The sequence below is a fragment of the Carassius gibelio genome, chromosome A24, assembly GCF_023724105.1.
Source record: "Carassius gibelio isolate Cgi1373 ecotype wild population from Czech Republic chromosome A24, carGib1.2-hapl.c, whole genome shotgun sequence".
Lineage (NCBI taxonomy): Eukaryota > Metazoa > Chordata > Actinopteri > Cypriniformes > Cyprinidae > Carassius > Carassius gibelio.
Window position 1 is genome coordinate 17,099,739 of NC_068394.1, and position 15,226 is coordinate 17,114,964.

At 37.2% G+C, this 15,226-nt stretch overlaps 1 protein-coding gene across 1 annotated transcript in view; it reads right to left on the minus strand.

Moving 5' to 3' along the window:
• Nucleotides 1-12,617, minus strand: part of LOC127946253 (double-stranded RNA-specific editase B2-like) — a 188,658-nt gene extending 176,041 nt beyond the window's left edge. The window contains exon 1 of the mRNA XM_052542708.1: nt 12,300-12,617. Within this exon, the coding sequence (XP_052398668.1) occupies nt 12,300-12,372 (73 nt within the window). The 5' untranslated portion in view covers nt 12,373-12,617. The remainder of the gene's footprint in view (nt 1-12,299) is intronic.
• Between the last annotated feature and the right edge of the window lie 2,609 nt (nt 12,618-15,226).

A 15,226-nucleotide genomic window follows, 5' to 3' on the forward strand; every position in this document is an offset into this window, starting at 1 on the left:
ATATCCTTATTAACTTATTTAGAGCTAGGGCTGGGTATTGTTCAAAATCTTTCGATCCGGTGCCAATTTCGATACCTCAGTTTCGATACCGGTTCCTAACGATACTTTTTTCGATACCATATATTTTAAAATCCATTTCAACATCAGCACAAATACATTAAACACAAAACTTTTATTTTTTAATTAAAACAAATTCTGGTAACACTTCACACTCAGGATAACATTATTAATACAACTGGTTGTGCTTTTTGGATAGGGGTGCACCATTCAGGGGCGGACTGGGACCAAAAAGTTGTCCTGGACTTTCTGGCCCACAGCAGCCCACCACATCATAACGCAAACACCCCTGTTTTGATGTCAATAATTTAATATTTAAGTATACAGTTTGGTATTTAGCGACTCCTAGTGAGGGATACATGCTCATCAAGACACAATCATTCTTCTAGAACTCACACTTTGCATTCAGTTAGCAGATCCATATCAATCATGCATGAAGTAAAAGTTTATAAACTCAAACGATAGCTGTATGTTCTTTATAGATGAACTGGACTTCTTTATTCATTCAAGATGTTTAATAATAGATAATCTTTGGCTTGGTAATAAAAGTTCATGATCCAATTAGTGAACCGATGATTCTTTTGAGTCAATCTTTTAAAATAATCATTTATTTTGTTTAACGAAACCAGTGTTTCAAAAACTTGATAGATCTGAGGTGCAGGGCTCTTACAATTGCTATCCTGACGTCCTGGGGCTATTGTGTTTTCCTGTCCGATGTGCTATTGTGAATATTGATGTAAAATTCCTATCTTGATTTGCGTTGTTCACTCGCTTGCAGGGGTGAAACAGATCATGGCCGATCGTTTGCATTTGTTTCTAAATATTGCTGATTCAAGCGTTTTAAACAATTTGTGCGCGTTCGGAGCTTGTGGTCACTCATTCAAAGCACGCGCTGTGAGCAGAATTACAGACAATGCGCGTACAGAGAATGAATTCATCTTTCGCGTATCGTAACTTCTGAATAAACACATACACACACAATTAAATCAAAATAATTGTCTCTGCAAGTATTCTCGTAAACACAGTCGGTTATGTTTTAAGTGAACGTATACAGTGGCCTGCTGCTTAGAGAAATTCGCTGTACCGGATAAATCTGTCTCTCTCTGTTTTTTTGACGACCTGAAAGGGGGCGTGTTTCAAGATACGCATCGAGTAGACCAAACTAAACAGGGAGGGATGGCAAAACACTCATCCAAACAAATGCTTCATTAACACCGGCTTTGGTTGCAATACTCTTATCGCATATGTTGCACTTTGCTGACTCGGCATCCACTTTTATAAAGTGTAGCCGGTAACATTTTTAGAAAAAACAACTACAGTTGTGTTGTGTGACTGCGTGTATCTTCAGAAATCCTCCCCGTCACGTCACGTGGTGGTGGACAGCCAATCACGGCGAATTTGGATCCTTACATGCATGTATGCTACAAGCTCACACAGACACAGCCTCTCAGCAAAAAAAAAAAAAAAAAAAAAAAAAAAAAAAAAAAAAACGGCCGCTTGGCTTTTGGAACCGAAATTTGGCACCGTAAAATAAATTATTTTTCGATACTCATAGTATCGAAGTTTTTCGTTCGATACAATAAAAGGTATCGAAGTTCGGTACCCAGCCCTATTTAGAGCATGTTGTGGGTCTAAGAGGGACTGTTTTAAAATGGTTCCCTTTCAAGGGAACTTAGAACTGCATCCTCTAGGGGTCACTACGGGGAAACACCTCATCATGACCAGTGTCTGAAGCACACATTAGCCGCATTTCCACTGTCGGGCCAGTGCGAGCCAGGGCTTAAAGCGGGCCGGGCGGGGCTCATAGCCCCGGTCCAGTAGCACCGAGGCCAGAATAGCGCAGGGTTTCCACAGTGGAGCTTGAAGCACCGCTGCACGTCACTAAAACACGCCCTTACACGCCTCTCAGAACAACGTCATGCAACCTCATTATTTCACCAACAAAGAGAAGTTATCAGAAAACTAAGAAATAAGTCACTGGAACATGCGCGATCACAAAACGAAGATGATAAAAGCGGCAGTTTGTTTGCATGCTTTGTTATATATTCAAATTCAAAAGCATGATGTTTTAACTATAGAATAAGTGATACATTGATCATATTGTTTTAATTTATCAGGACTCAAAATAATTCACAAATAAATACACTTATTTCTATTTTATTTATTTATTTTTAACGCTCATGGATAGCCTGCTTATTCAGTCGAGTCTGTTTCTGCTTATTAGCCACAGCCGTCACATTTAGAATGAAGCTCCCGAACAAAAAACATTGTTTGGCTATATTCTTTTATGATAGGCAACGTGAGAAAAACTCTGGAGACGAGGCTTGTGACAGATAATATAAGTTACTTAATAAATACACGATTGTGATAGAGAATAAGAAGCTGACGTCTAATTTCTTCAAGCGGTCATATTTTAAAATGTTTACTATGGTAACATGTTTAGCGTGCATATCTTTTTCATCACTTATAAATATTTCTGCCTTGTTTAGTGATTATAATCCACATTGGATCAAGTTATTTCAAACACTCACTGCTGACTGAAAGAGAGTTTTGAGCTCGACTTATTTAAAAAAAAAGTGTTAAATGCTGATGTTAAAGCGGTTATCTTTTTTAAATGATCCTCAGCGCAGACTCTCTATTTTTATAAAAGCTCCCAAACAAAAATCATTATTATATTTTGATGATATGCAACGTGGAGCTAAACTCACGAAACGACAGATACAATGTTACTTAATAAATGTGATAGAGAATAAGAAGCTGACGTCTGATTTATCCGAGCGGTCATTTTTAACATGTTTACTAGTATATAACGTTAATGTTTAGCGTGCATAATCTTTTACATCGCTTATAAATATTTCTGCCTTGTTTAATGATTATAATCCACATCGGATCAAGTTATTTCAAACACTTGCTGCTTACTAAGAGTGAGTTTTAAGCTCAACTTATTTTAAAACGTCTTAAATGCTGGTGTTAAAGCTGTTATCTTTCTGAAATGATCCGCGCTGACGCTCTCCAGACGCTGAGAAACTCCGCCTTTGTTCGTAACCCCTCCTCTAGCCCCAGCTGGCCCGCTTTGGCCCAAGGTTTTCGTCGGGCCGAAAAAACCTGGCCGTTGGCCCCGAGGAAGCCCCGGCGAGGCACGATCAAGCCCCGGAAGTGACAGTGGAAACGCGACTGGCCCTGGCACGCACTAGCACGCCCAGTCCTAGCTCGATAGTGGAAACACGGCTATTGAAAAAACACCAACGAGCGTGACTATAAACAGGCACCGGGAGAACACGTCATTCTCTTCTTCGTCTTGACTGACTGTTCTGTTCAAAGCGTGCATCTGAAAGAACTGGTTAGAGCGATCTTTCTCTGTCTATCATGGCATTTACTAGCAAGCGTTTAGACAATGTGTGCATCCGTGTCAGTGTTATTTGACACCTGATGACACACGCGATCTTTGCGTCAGCTCTCAGTTCCAAAAACTCACCTGAAAACTAAGGGGGATCTTGCATTTTCAGTTGCTGGCCCAATACGGTGGAAACCATTCCACCAGACATCAGATCTGCAGCCAGTTGGTGTTTTCAAATCTCGAGTGAAAACATGCTGGTTTTTCTATGGCTTTTAATTGTTGGCTTTTGGCAGTTGTAAATTGCTTTAATTTTTTTTTCTATTATTGTGGATTTTTGTTTTAACTATTCTCATCTTGTTGTGTTGCTGTACAGTTCTTTAGTCTACTTTTTAGTGGAGAGGACTCTATAAAGTAGACTTGAGACTTGACACTTGAGACTAGAACAGCCATTGAATTTTCTTGAGAAGTGATGAGAGATGATATGACTCTTACTGTATGGATATGTTTGTGTACAAGTGTGACTTTGGCATACAAAAAAAAAGAAGAATAAGATGAAAAAATGAACATAAGATAACATTTAACACATTTCATTTAAAATAAAAGTTCAGCAACACAAAATAATGGGTCTCATTTATAATTGCTTGGATTATTCATATGTATGTTCAGGAGAACTTCTCACTTCTCAGATCACATAGTGATGAAATTTATTTTAAATTAAATATCTACACATAAAATGTCATATTAACATGCTTTAAAGGCCACTGGTATATGTGTGGTATCACTTGTTCCTATATTTTTTGTGATAAAAAATACTTTATACTATGTAATCATACACAGATTTCACATACAAATTTGATAAGTGTATGAGTCCCATTGTCTTATTTAGTAACAAACAATCTGACATATTTATAAACTGTGTTCTCCTTGTGTGAATTCATAATTAATTTGCTAAAACCTGCTAGTTTTAATTAACATAATAATGACAAGAGACAAGTGACATCCCAGAGAGTCAGGTTAAAAAAAGACTTTCACCTGAGGAGGTGATAATTGAGAATATTTAATGAATCTTTTTTTTTTTTTTTAAAGAAGGCATTGTTTGTCACTTTTTCTGCTTCACTGGAAGTGATTGCATACATTTTGTGTATACTTGGATACTACCGAAACACACTGTGGAGCACACAATATCTCGATATGGTAACATCCTCTGTGTCCAATAAGCCTGATATCACATGTTGCCCAGGGTTCAGCGTATCCTTCCACCTCCATCGGCTGACCAGACATGGCTTTGGAGAAGAGCAGGTAGTTTAAACACAGAAAGAATACAAAAGAAAATGTGTTGCTCTCCAGTACATAAACCCCGTCCTTTCTAACTCCTGGCAGCCGGAGCACAAACAACGAGAGAGCAAATCTCACCCCGAGAGAGTGTCAGAGCTCACTCTGTGTGAAAACCAAATACACTCTGGGCTATCACACGAAACAGATGAGAAATTCGAACATAGAGTGTTTGAATACAAATCCATCAGCCGGTGTTTCCCAGAAATGGTCCAAATCGGACCTGCCTTGAAACAAACAGGCCTAATACACAATACACAAAAAGATAAAAATAAACGGTGGAAAACCAACGGAACGACAGAGCGCCAGAGAGAAGAATTAGATTAGACAAAGCTAATGCACCCCACGGTTTTTAAACACCTTTTAAAGGATTTGTTAGATAAGCTTGGTCTCCGCGCATGGCCCCTAAAGGATGTTAAAATCGATGGATGAGGGCAGCTTTACTGGAGGCTATGAGGAAGGGAAACATTATTTAAATATGGCGGCGCAGGGAATGATGAATATGAAATAGCATCATATATTTTCACTGCTGCCATTAAAGACAAAGCAAATATCTCATTGTATTTACTCACACCTGTCGGAATAATACCACATCCAGGACAGACATATGAACAAGACGAGATGCGATTGGCATGGTTAAGTGCTAAATAAGCATTTTATGAGGAATGTTACTGAGATTAATGGATTATTCCCTCGTGTGAGGGTCACATCTAACTGAAAATCTAAATCCACATTGATCTATTGAACATACACACGCAATTCAGAGTTTTAATTGGGTAGGATAACTAACTTGATAGATCATCTAAATCTGTAAAATTATTCCACTATCATATTGAAAGGATATCCTGATAAGCTGTTGGCTGATCGCAACCCAAAAATGCAGACCTGTTAGTCGCGAACCCCAAGGAATAAACAATGCTAATTGCAAATAAAATAGTTATTCTAACCAAATAATGAATAAGTAGCTTATTAATATGTTTACAGAGACAAGAAAATGCTTCCTATATCTTCTGTTGCTCACGTCAAAAACTGTGCCTCAAATCAACATCTACAATATTTTTGCGCTGAATCATCTGTAACAAGGAAACAGCTATCCAAATAAGACCAATGCCAACACGATATGCCCAGTCCTCAAAAACCATCAACAAAACCACAAAAAGCAAAAGAAAAAAGGCCTAGACTGCATTAAATACAAGTTCACTTGCAATATGGTTTGTGCAGAACACAATGCGTTTTGTGCACAGAAAAAATTAAATAAATGTCTGTTGAAAACAAAGCCATCAAAAGTAAACATTTAAAAACCATATTTGTCCTATTTTCTATTTTGACAATGTCATGTTGATACCTGGCATTTAAACAATAATAAACCCTGTATGAGTAACAATAAATGACCCTGTAGCATAAAAGCATGCATAACAACATCAACAATAAAAAGTTTTATCATTATATTTAATAGTATTGCTAAGCTACTGATTTCACAGTATTAGAAGTCTCCGTGTCAGTAGTTCTCGCTGGTGGGCATTGTTAATTGATTTGTGGCCCACATAGCAGCGCGGTGCTCGTTTTCCAGGCAGGAGGTATTTATGGAGATGTGCTTGTGCTGTCAGCTCTCATAGCCTGTAATATTATTACTCTGATCATCTGATAACTGCCCGCAGCACAATCACAAGTGATTCCACTAGCAGCACAGGCCATGTTTATGTACTTTTGATTATGAGGCAGGACCTAAAATATCTATATTTCACTTTAATGAGAAGGACACAAGTGCAATTAACACATTAAACTACACTGCAGTGATGAAATAACAATAATAAAGCATCTGGTGCATGATTTCTTAAATAAAAACTATAATAATTTCACTTCAAAATAAATAATCATTCGCTAATTTTCAAAATCAAAGTTACACATCTACACTTTAAGATAATACTGTCACATTGTGAAATTTTACTTCAATTTAAAACAGTTATTTAATAAGTTTTAAAATGTCATTTATTCATGTGATACTGAATTTTTTGCATCATTACAGTATTTCTGTGTCACGTGATCCTTCAGAAATCAATATAATATAATGATTTGCTGCTTTAGAAACTTTATTGTTACCGGTATGAAAAGAAAAATAATAAATAAGTTGTGCTACTTAAAATTTTAATTTGTATTCACTGTTTGATTAATAGAAAGTGCAAAATAACTTTTTTTTTTCTCAATGTGACTTTTCCAAACTCTCTACAGTCACTTTTGATCAAATCAAAGCATTCTTGCTGAATAAAATTATGAATAAATAATTCATAAGATTAAGGCATGCAGTGTCAAAAGGTCATCACATATGATGGTCTGGATGTAATACCACAGTCTAAATGGTTAAAAATAGATTTTAAAGCATGCTTCACCAGCATCAAACTGTACATTTATGTTATGAAAATGTTGAATCATTTAAAATAATATAAACCAAATTTCATTCAATTTAATATTAAGAATAAAATGACCTAAATGGCTATGTTGGGCACGTGAAATCTACCACTATTGCTGTATAATGATTTTTAAATAACGGAGCTCCAGATTGTTTCATCTGTCCCATGAAAGTTACTGACACAGTCTCACCTCAATTAGACCGTTATCTCAGCAGCTCATATAGACATTTCCACATAAAATGTGTTTTTTTTTTTCTCCCACTCATGAACTTTAAGATGGAAGTCTCAAAAGCCAAGAGGGCCTATTAAGAGATAATTACTAATTATGCTAATTTGTAAAGTTGTGCTATTTCTTTCCTTCGGTCATTTTATTGACAGTTCCTCTGGAGGAAACCAGAGTTAATATCTTTTTTTTTCTCTCCCCTCCCCAGCCAAACGCACTGAGGAGGACGCCGTGTCCTAATAAACAGAATATTTCACGCTTAATCAGGGAAGTGTCTGTGAATTGAAACGCTCCCGTCACACAGGTCTCTGGTTGCCGCTGGTGATGACCTTCATTAACTTCTTAAATGCTAGCGGTGTTATACGGGCGTTCACCAAAAATTCCTTATCACCAGTGCACACAAAGAGGAGAGTGTAATGAAGTAGGGCTTGGGACAAAAATTATGTTTACATCTGGTTTCAGCTAAATGCGTTTCCTTTTCCGGTACAACCGATTTGAGGTGTCAGGATTATTCCGGAGCAAATCTTCATCCTTAATCAGCCTAAAGATACCTCATATTGCTTTAATCAGAAAACAAGATATAATATCAGATGAAATAATAAGACATAATGAGCGTTTAACAACAACAACAACAACAACAACAAATAGATTGACAGCGAGAAAGGCTATCGATTACAATGAGATTAGACTTTAGCCATTTAGATGTGTATAAGAAACTGAAAAAAGCACAAATGTCAGGGCATGACAAAACTTCTCCAGGCCCCAAAAATACCCTTAGATTCCAGAGGGTTTACTACTCTCTAAACTGGCCTATGGGGAATATGTGCAGCATTTGAGACCCGTTTGACTCTCTGCTGGCCTTTCTCGTATCTGTGGCCTCTGACCGGAGATCGTCACAACCGTTAGACCTTCTGGAGGTAATTACTGCACCGATTTGACCACATGTCTGTCAACATCCACACACGTCAGGACACACTGTTAGACATACCAAAAATAACAGACGATACATTCATACAGTATAGGACACAAACACAAGGCTGTAACATTTGATCCATTTAAATAAACTAAACAAAATACAGCATGTGAGCTCTCACACAAATCACAAAACACACAATCCTTGTGAAAACGTACACTTTTGCATGGTTTTAAAGTATGGTAAAGTATGCATGGTTTTAACAGAAAATATACTTTAAAATAATATAGTTAAGAGTAAACTGCCTTCTGACACAATTGGCTATTTGCAATTAAATAAAAATGTACTATTGTTTAAATTAATCTTAAATGCAATAAGCTGAACTTTATAGTTTTCTGACTCACATATACAGGATTTAAATCCAATTTCATAATTCGTTTGATTGTCTATGAAATATTCTTACAATGTGGAATGCAGAATGACAAATATTGACCGTAAACTAAAATATACCATGTGTGGTACATATAGCATTTACCAAACATACAATGTGTGTGTGTATGTGTGTGTGCGCACGTACACATATTTGACATTTTAAAAATATTAACTTTAAAATGTATAGCAATCAATAACACACTAAAATTAACATCAAAAAGAGTGGACTTCTTTAAAGTATGACGAAAACAATGATTTAAAATGTACTTCAAAAGTGCTCTTTTAAAGGTCTGAAGAAACAGAAATAAAAGTGTACACATTAGTGGTCTTTACTTCATTGTCTTTTTCTTATTAATATAGTAGTATATATTTTTAAGATCTGAAGTACATTACAAGTGCACATTCAATTTTTTTCACTACACTCATTACACTCGGGGGGATAACTGGGCCTTGGTTATTTCGCACCAGAGCTAACGAAGAGAACGACCTCATCCACTGGCCTCAGCGGGGCAGTCGCACACTTCAGCAACCACTAACCTTTAACAAGTTCAGAACTACGTAAATCTAGTTCTTCTACAGCAATGCATTGACTTATCCAACACTGTATTATATAATACTTCTCATATGCTACGCCAGTATGGTTCGCTTTTGACCTGCTTACCTTGAACTTATCAGTAAACAACGAAGCAATTCCTCAACACACACACATTCTTGTTCAAACGGATTTTAGTACCAAGTACATGAGGTTAAACAAGCACATACTTGATAGCAATAAGAGAAACTGTCCCAGTTTTGAGGATTAATCCCTATTGTTTGCATGCGTGTTACCTCAGTTACCTCTGCTAACATTACCGCTACGCTACAATGACTCGCAAAAAAACACATCGGGAGCAAAATCTTCTTACGTGCGTTTGAATACACATTGGTTTTAATGCACTGGACGTTCTGCAATAATCTGAAGCATTTGCTGAGGATTAGACCGTCAAATGCCATGTCGATATAATCCCGGAACAGCACCCATTTGTCAGGAAGACAATAAAATGAATTGTTTCAGCTTTCAGAAAACTGAGTGTTTATTAGAACGAGACACAGGATTATGTTTTCATCTCCATTATGAAAGAGGGAGAAGTTAAAACAATCTGCTGACTTTATCTGGTTTTTATGTGATTAATTTAATCTAAATTCCCCCCGAGTAAAGTCTATTGTCCCAGTGGAAATAAAATATTTTATTGTAATGATGATGAAAAAGATAAAGATGATTGTGAAAATTTGCTGGTGTAAATAATCTGACCAGTACGTACACTTTATAGCATGTTTTTCCATGTTTCTACTCTTCTGTCCAGCACTATCATTTCCCATTAGCTCAGCTGATTAATTAGCCTTTCACACACACACACACACACACACACACACACACACTTACACTCTCCTCTAATGTTTATATGCAATGCTTAATGTTGTGTGACCAATTCTGTCATTTCCATTATGTAAATATATTTGCTTCGATGTTACACTACAACTATTGTCTACATTCTCACGATTGCTCGGGATATTAATACTCTGGGTTACAGGTCAGACCGCAGTTGTCGACAGACATCAGTGTGTGTATTGCACGATGCTAATGATACTTCATGAAATGACTCCACACCGCAGGCCACCAGAATCATTCCATCACAATGTCCTGGAAAGCAAAACCAGGAACAATTTTTTTAAATATGGCTCGACAGTCTCATATCGCCTAATCACTGTAACACACTCAATATTTAAATTAAACAATCATTGTTTTTTACAAGCCTTGTTCAAATGTAAGACATTTAGCAAATTTCATGATCTCAGAAAAAGCATGCAATGCAGATGTTAATAAACCCCAAGCAAATCCGTGTCCGTTGGCCAGAGAAGGCATACCGCGGGCAATGTGGCTGATCAATGCCACCGCACCACGCAAAGCTGTCACAGCAGACGCAGAGGTGTTTCTGAACCTCACCACCATCACACACCTCCATTTATTACCAGCCACCAAAGTAGGATGAGAAGCAAGCGTGCCTGCTGTCATTCAATCACAGTACACTGCGTTGTTCTCATTACACTGTGATCAAATTTCAGAGTTGATAATGGAAATACACTCAACTGATCTCCCTAAACAGGACTAATTCTACAAATAAAGAAATAATAAAATATAAAAAAACACAACAATAATAATAATAATAATAATAATAATAATACAATTTATAATAATACATATATAGAAATAGTTTTAAATAAGAGCCATGCTATACATGCAAATAATGAAATGTACTTCAATATATTATATATAGACCTATTAAGAATATACTAGTAATCCCATTGCTCAGTTATCCAATCCAAGGAGCGATGAAAGATTACCTTAAGGAACTATTTAAAATAACTCTTGTTGGAGTACACTAATTAGCTGGATGTTAGAATTGATTTTTACTTAATTAAAGCAGGGGAGTTAGAATATTTTTTATTTATTTAATTTTTTACAGTGAAAACGTGCTGTTGTTAACTTAAGGAGATCTGTGTACTCGATCTGACCTTTGAAAATGACTTTCGTTTAGTCATGTGAACTCATGTTGGCAAGTTCATTCAGAAATAATAATGAGAAATGTAGACATTACTGCATAAAGTGCATTTTTGCTTATCTCACAAAACAGTTTAAGGTGTGTACTGTAACCGTAAATTATATATTTGTGTGTGTGTGTGTGTGTAGCTATGATTATATACATTGTAAACAATCTGAACACACCTGAAAATCAGTTTCAGCTTAATTTATGGGTAAAATGTCAGGTTACTTACAACCTGTTGTGAAGTCCATAGCACTCTGAATTTAAATAATAATGAAGAAAAACTAGTTTTTGAGCAAAAGGGTTTTGAGAAATTGAGTAAAAATGATATAAATGGAAAAAAAAACAGACATAAGGACATTCTGACAATGAGTTATTATACATATAAATAATTTATTATACATATGATAACAGTTTTAACTGTAAGGAATTTTAATTTTATTTCAGATGACCTAATGTTGTAACATCTACATTTATGATTTCATTTTATATATTTTCTCTACATTAAATTCCAGAACCAAAAGTAATTTTAAAAGGTCAGATTAATTCCTTAAGTTATAGCAAACCCACACGTCAGTTTTACTGTGCCTAATCATAGTTATAGTTTATTTACATGATCTACAATTACAGAAATCCCATGAATGCGCAACAACGCTCAGGAGAGTCAGTATAGAAGTACAATCGCAGGATGTGAATGAGGTCAAATCTTATATCTGAGGTTACGGCTAGGAGAGATATCAGCCTACTGTAAATACTGGAAGTACAGACCGAGAAATAAAGAGAGTCTTTCCTCTTGCATCAGTGCGCATCTGAACCGAGCTGTCATACGGTTACACACACCTTGAGAGAGGAAGGATTCTGACGTGTCCGATGCGCATCAAACACAAACACATGTAAAGATATCCAGACTGCGCAGTTGCGCTGAGATGATCGCTACTTACTGCTGCGTATTCCAGCCAGCTTTCTGAGAGACAACGTCATTTAGCTAACGACTTATAACTGAAATAAACTTTACCTTTTCGCTTAGACCTTCTCCTCCTCCTCCTCTTGAACTTGCATTTGACTTGGCTGCTGGGGACCGATGCCATGGTGCTCAGATTTTGGAGAACTTGTGCTGCTTGATGTTTCTGAAGTTGCCGTGCTGCAGTTGCGCACGCGAAACGCTCCAGGAATATCAGCGTCGCCTTATTCCGCCTCACGCTCTTCTAAAAAGCTCTCGATAACAAACAAAGTGCTCCTCGCCTGTCTGGCCGCTTTTGAAGCTCAGCGGACTGCCGCGTCCTCCTCTCGCGTCTGGAGAGCGCGTCTGGAGCTCCTGCGCCTCTCTGCGCGTTTTCGCACCAGCAGCCACTTTGAATCCAATCATGCAGGACGAGTGTCTATTTGCTGCCGCAGATTCTAATTAGAGCCAATCATGAGAGTCCTTGCGCTCTGACATCACGACCGATGACACATCCCCATCCCATCCCATGCTGGCGAGCGAACTCTCCCTTCATCTCCGAGTGAGTGATGGCACTGATGCGCTTGAATGAAAGGACAGACAGGAGGTGAGATGTGGCTGGGACAGCAATAGTTACAAAAATACAGTAGAGCATGAAACTAAAAAGTTTGACAACATTAATGAAAATGTTTCAGTTTATCCAATAAAATAGAAATGATGTCATTAGAAATTATATGAGGCAGCTAGAAATGTGAGAATTTCTCCATTTTACTTTAAATAACTACAGCATTTGAGATGGCTGGACAAGTTTGTGTCTATACTAATATAGTATAGTCTATAGTATCATTAAATAATGTTATAATGTAAATATTTTAATTAAAAAGTGGCATTGTGGAAAATCTAGCTTTTTAATATGGGGGTCCCCCATATTAAACAACATTTCAGCTTTTAGACTGAAAATAATTTATAAGCCCCTTTTTCTTCCTTTTGTTAAAGGAATAGCACACCCAAAAATGGAAAATGTGGTTAAAATTTAGTCAGCCCATCCAGGTGTCCAGGTGTTTTTTTTTTTTTTTTTTTTTTTTTTTTTTTGAAAAGATTAGGAGAAATGTAGCATTATATCCCTTGCTCACCAATTGATGTTCTGCAGTGAATGGGTGCCATCAAAATGAAAGTCAAAGCATTTGTGAAAAACATCACAATAATCCATAAATAATCCACTCCACTCCAGTCCATCAGTAAATGTCTTGTGAAGTGAACAACATTTTTGTTTCAAAACCACAACTGAAGTAAGACTCCAAGGCACCAAACTGCTCCCCGGGCGCCACAGCAATATGAAATATCACTTTCATTTTTATCAATTTGATCTCACTTAAAATTAGGTAGTAATTTTGGCTCATCCATGTTCATCCCACTATAAGAAGCAAAATATTTCCTCAGAAGAGTAACTTTAAGATAAGTGCAGCTTTAGAAACATGTTCTGAAGCAACCGTACTCTTCCCCTAAAGCAAATACCTCTCCAATCTGCTGATCGACAGATTTCTAAACTGAAATAATCGTAGACATACATGCATTGATGTTGACATTTTGCTAACAAAACAAAAGGCAATTTTCTCCCCTGTCAAATGTCATTAGACTCCATCTAAAATACCAGCAGTGTGACTACTTGGTGACATTTACTGCAGGGAAAAAAAATGGAGAGTGAATGGAAGTACATTTGAAAACACGGCATATTTGCTGACAGAAAAGTCACTTTGAAATTCCTTTGTGTGCTTGGGACGTTTCCATGAAGGCTATAGGGAAAAAGTGTGTGTTTGCATGGGTACCTGTGTGTTTGTGTGGGTGGATAGGAGAGGGTGTTGGGTGGTCTGCGGGGACACTGGTTGCCCGGAGGACATCCACAAATGTCCATGTAAATTGCAGTTTAAGAGAAATCAATGGTGGTGACAAGTTGCCAATGCCACTATCTGGGGACATAATGAACATTTGGCGAAGCAAACTGTTTCCTGATAACCCCATAGGGTGTGTGTGTGTGTGTGTGTGTGTGTGTGTGTGTGTGTGTGTGTGTGTGTGTGTGTGTAAGAAAGAATATCCGCACAGCTCGTCTATTCACAAAGAATTGCTTCTATATGCACAAGTAAACAAAGGACGATAAACTGAGACCAGCACAAAGTGAAAGGGGACGAGACAGACAGACCTACTGAAGGGTATTCATTGATTTCAGGTCAGATCGGAGAGGATATCTGCCTCACTACACAGGTTTGCAGAAGCAGCTAAAATTGGTGAAGACACCAGGTTTAAAAAAAAAAAAAAAAAAAAAAAAAAAAATGAATAATAATAATAAGTTTATAAGGCCAATTGAGAAAAGTAAATACTTAAATACTTAGTCTGCACAATAAACATTAATCTTATGTTAATAAAAAAATATTCATTTGTTATTTAAAATAATGAAAAGGTTAAAATAAAGTGACTTCTTCTTCTTCTTCTTCTTTCGTGTGTCGTCATCAAATGTCCAGCTCAGTAGAACTCAGCCACGTTCTCATCTCAGGTCCCACGTCGAAGAGGCCGGCCTCCGAAGGTGGTTTATACAGTGGACAGGTGGTGATTATGTGCTCAGCGGTCTGCTCTGGCTCCCCACACTCACACACTGCTCTGTCCTCCAGGCCCCACTTCCTCATCGATGCTTTGTAAAGTGACAGTCATGTATGAGACCTTTAGAGTACTCCGTTCAATTGTTCAGAATCAGAAACAGCTTTATTGCCGAGTATGTTTGCACATGCAACACACAGGAACAACACACAGATAATAAAGACATGTGAAACACACACACACACACACACACACATTTTATTAAGTAAACAAATGGGGTATTGCACATCTTTTTATTGAACAGTAGGCAAGAAGATTTAATTTAACTGTTCATGAGGCAGGTTGCCTAGGGGAAGAAACTTTTCTTGTGCATGGCAGTCCTGGTGTTCAGTGCTCTTTAGCTCCGGCCAGAC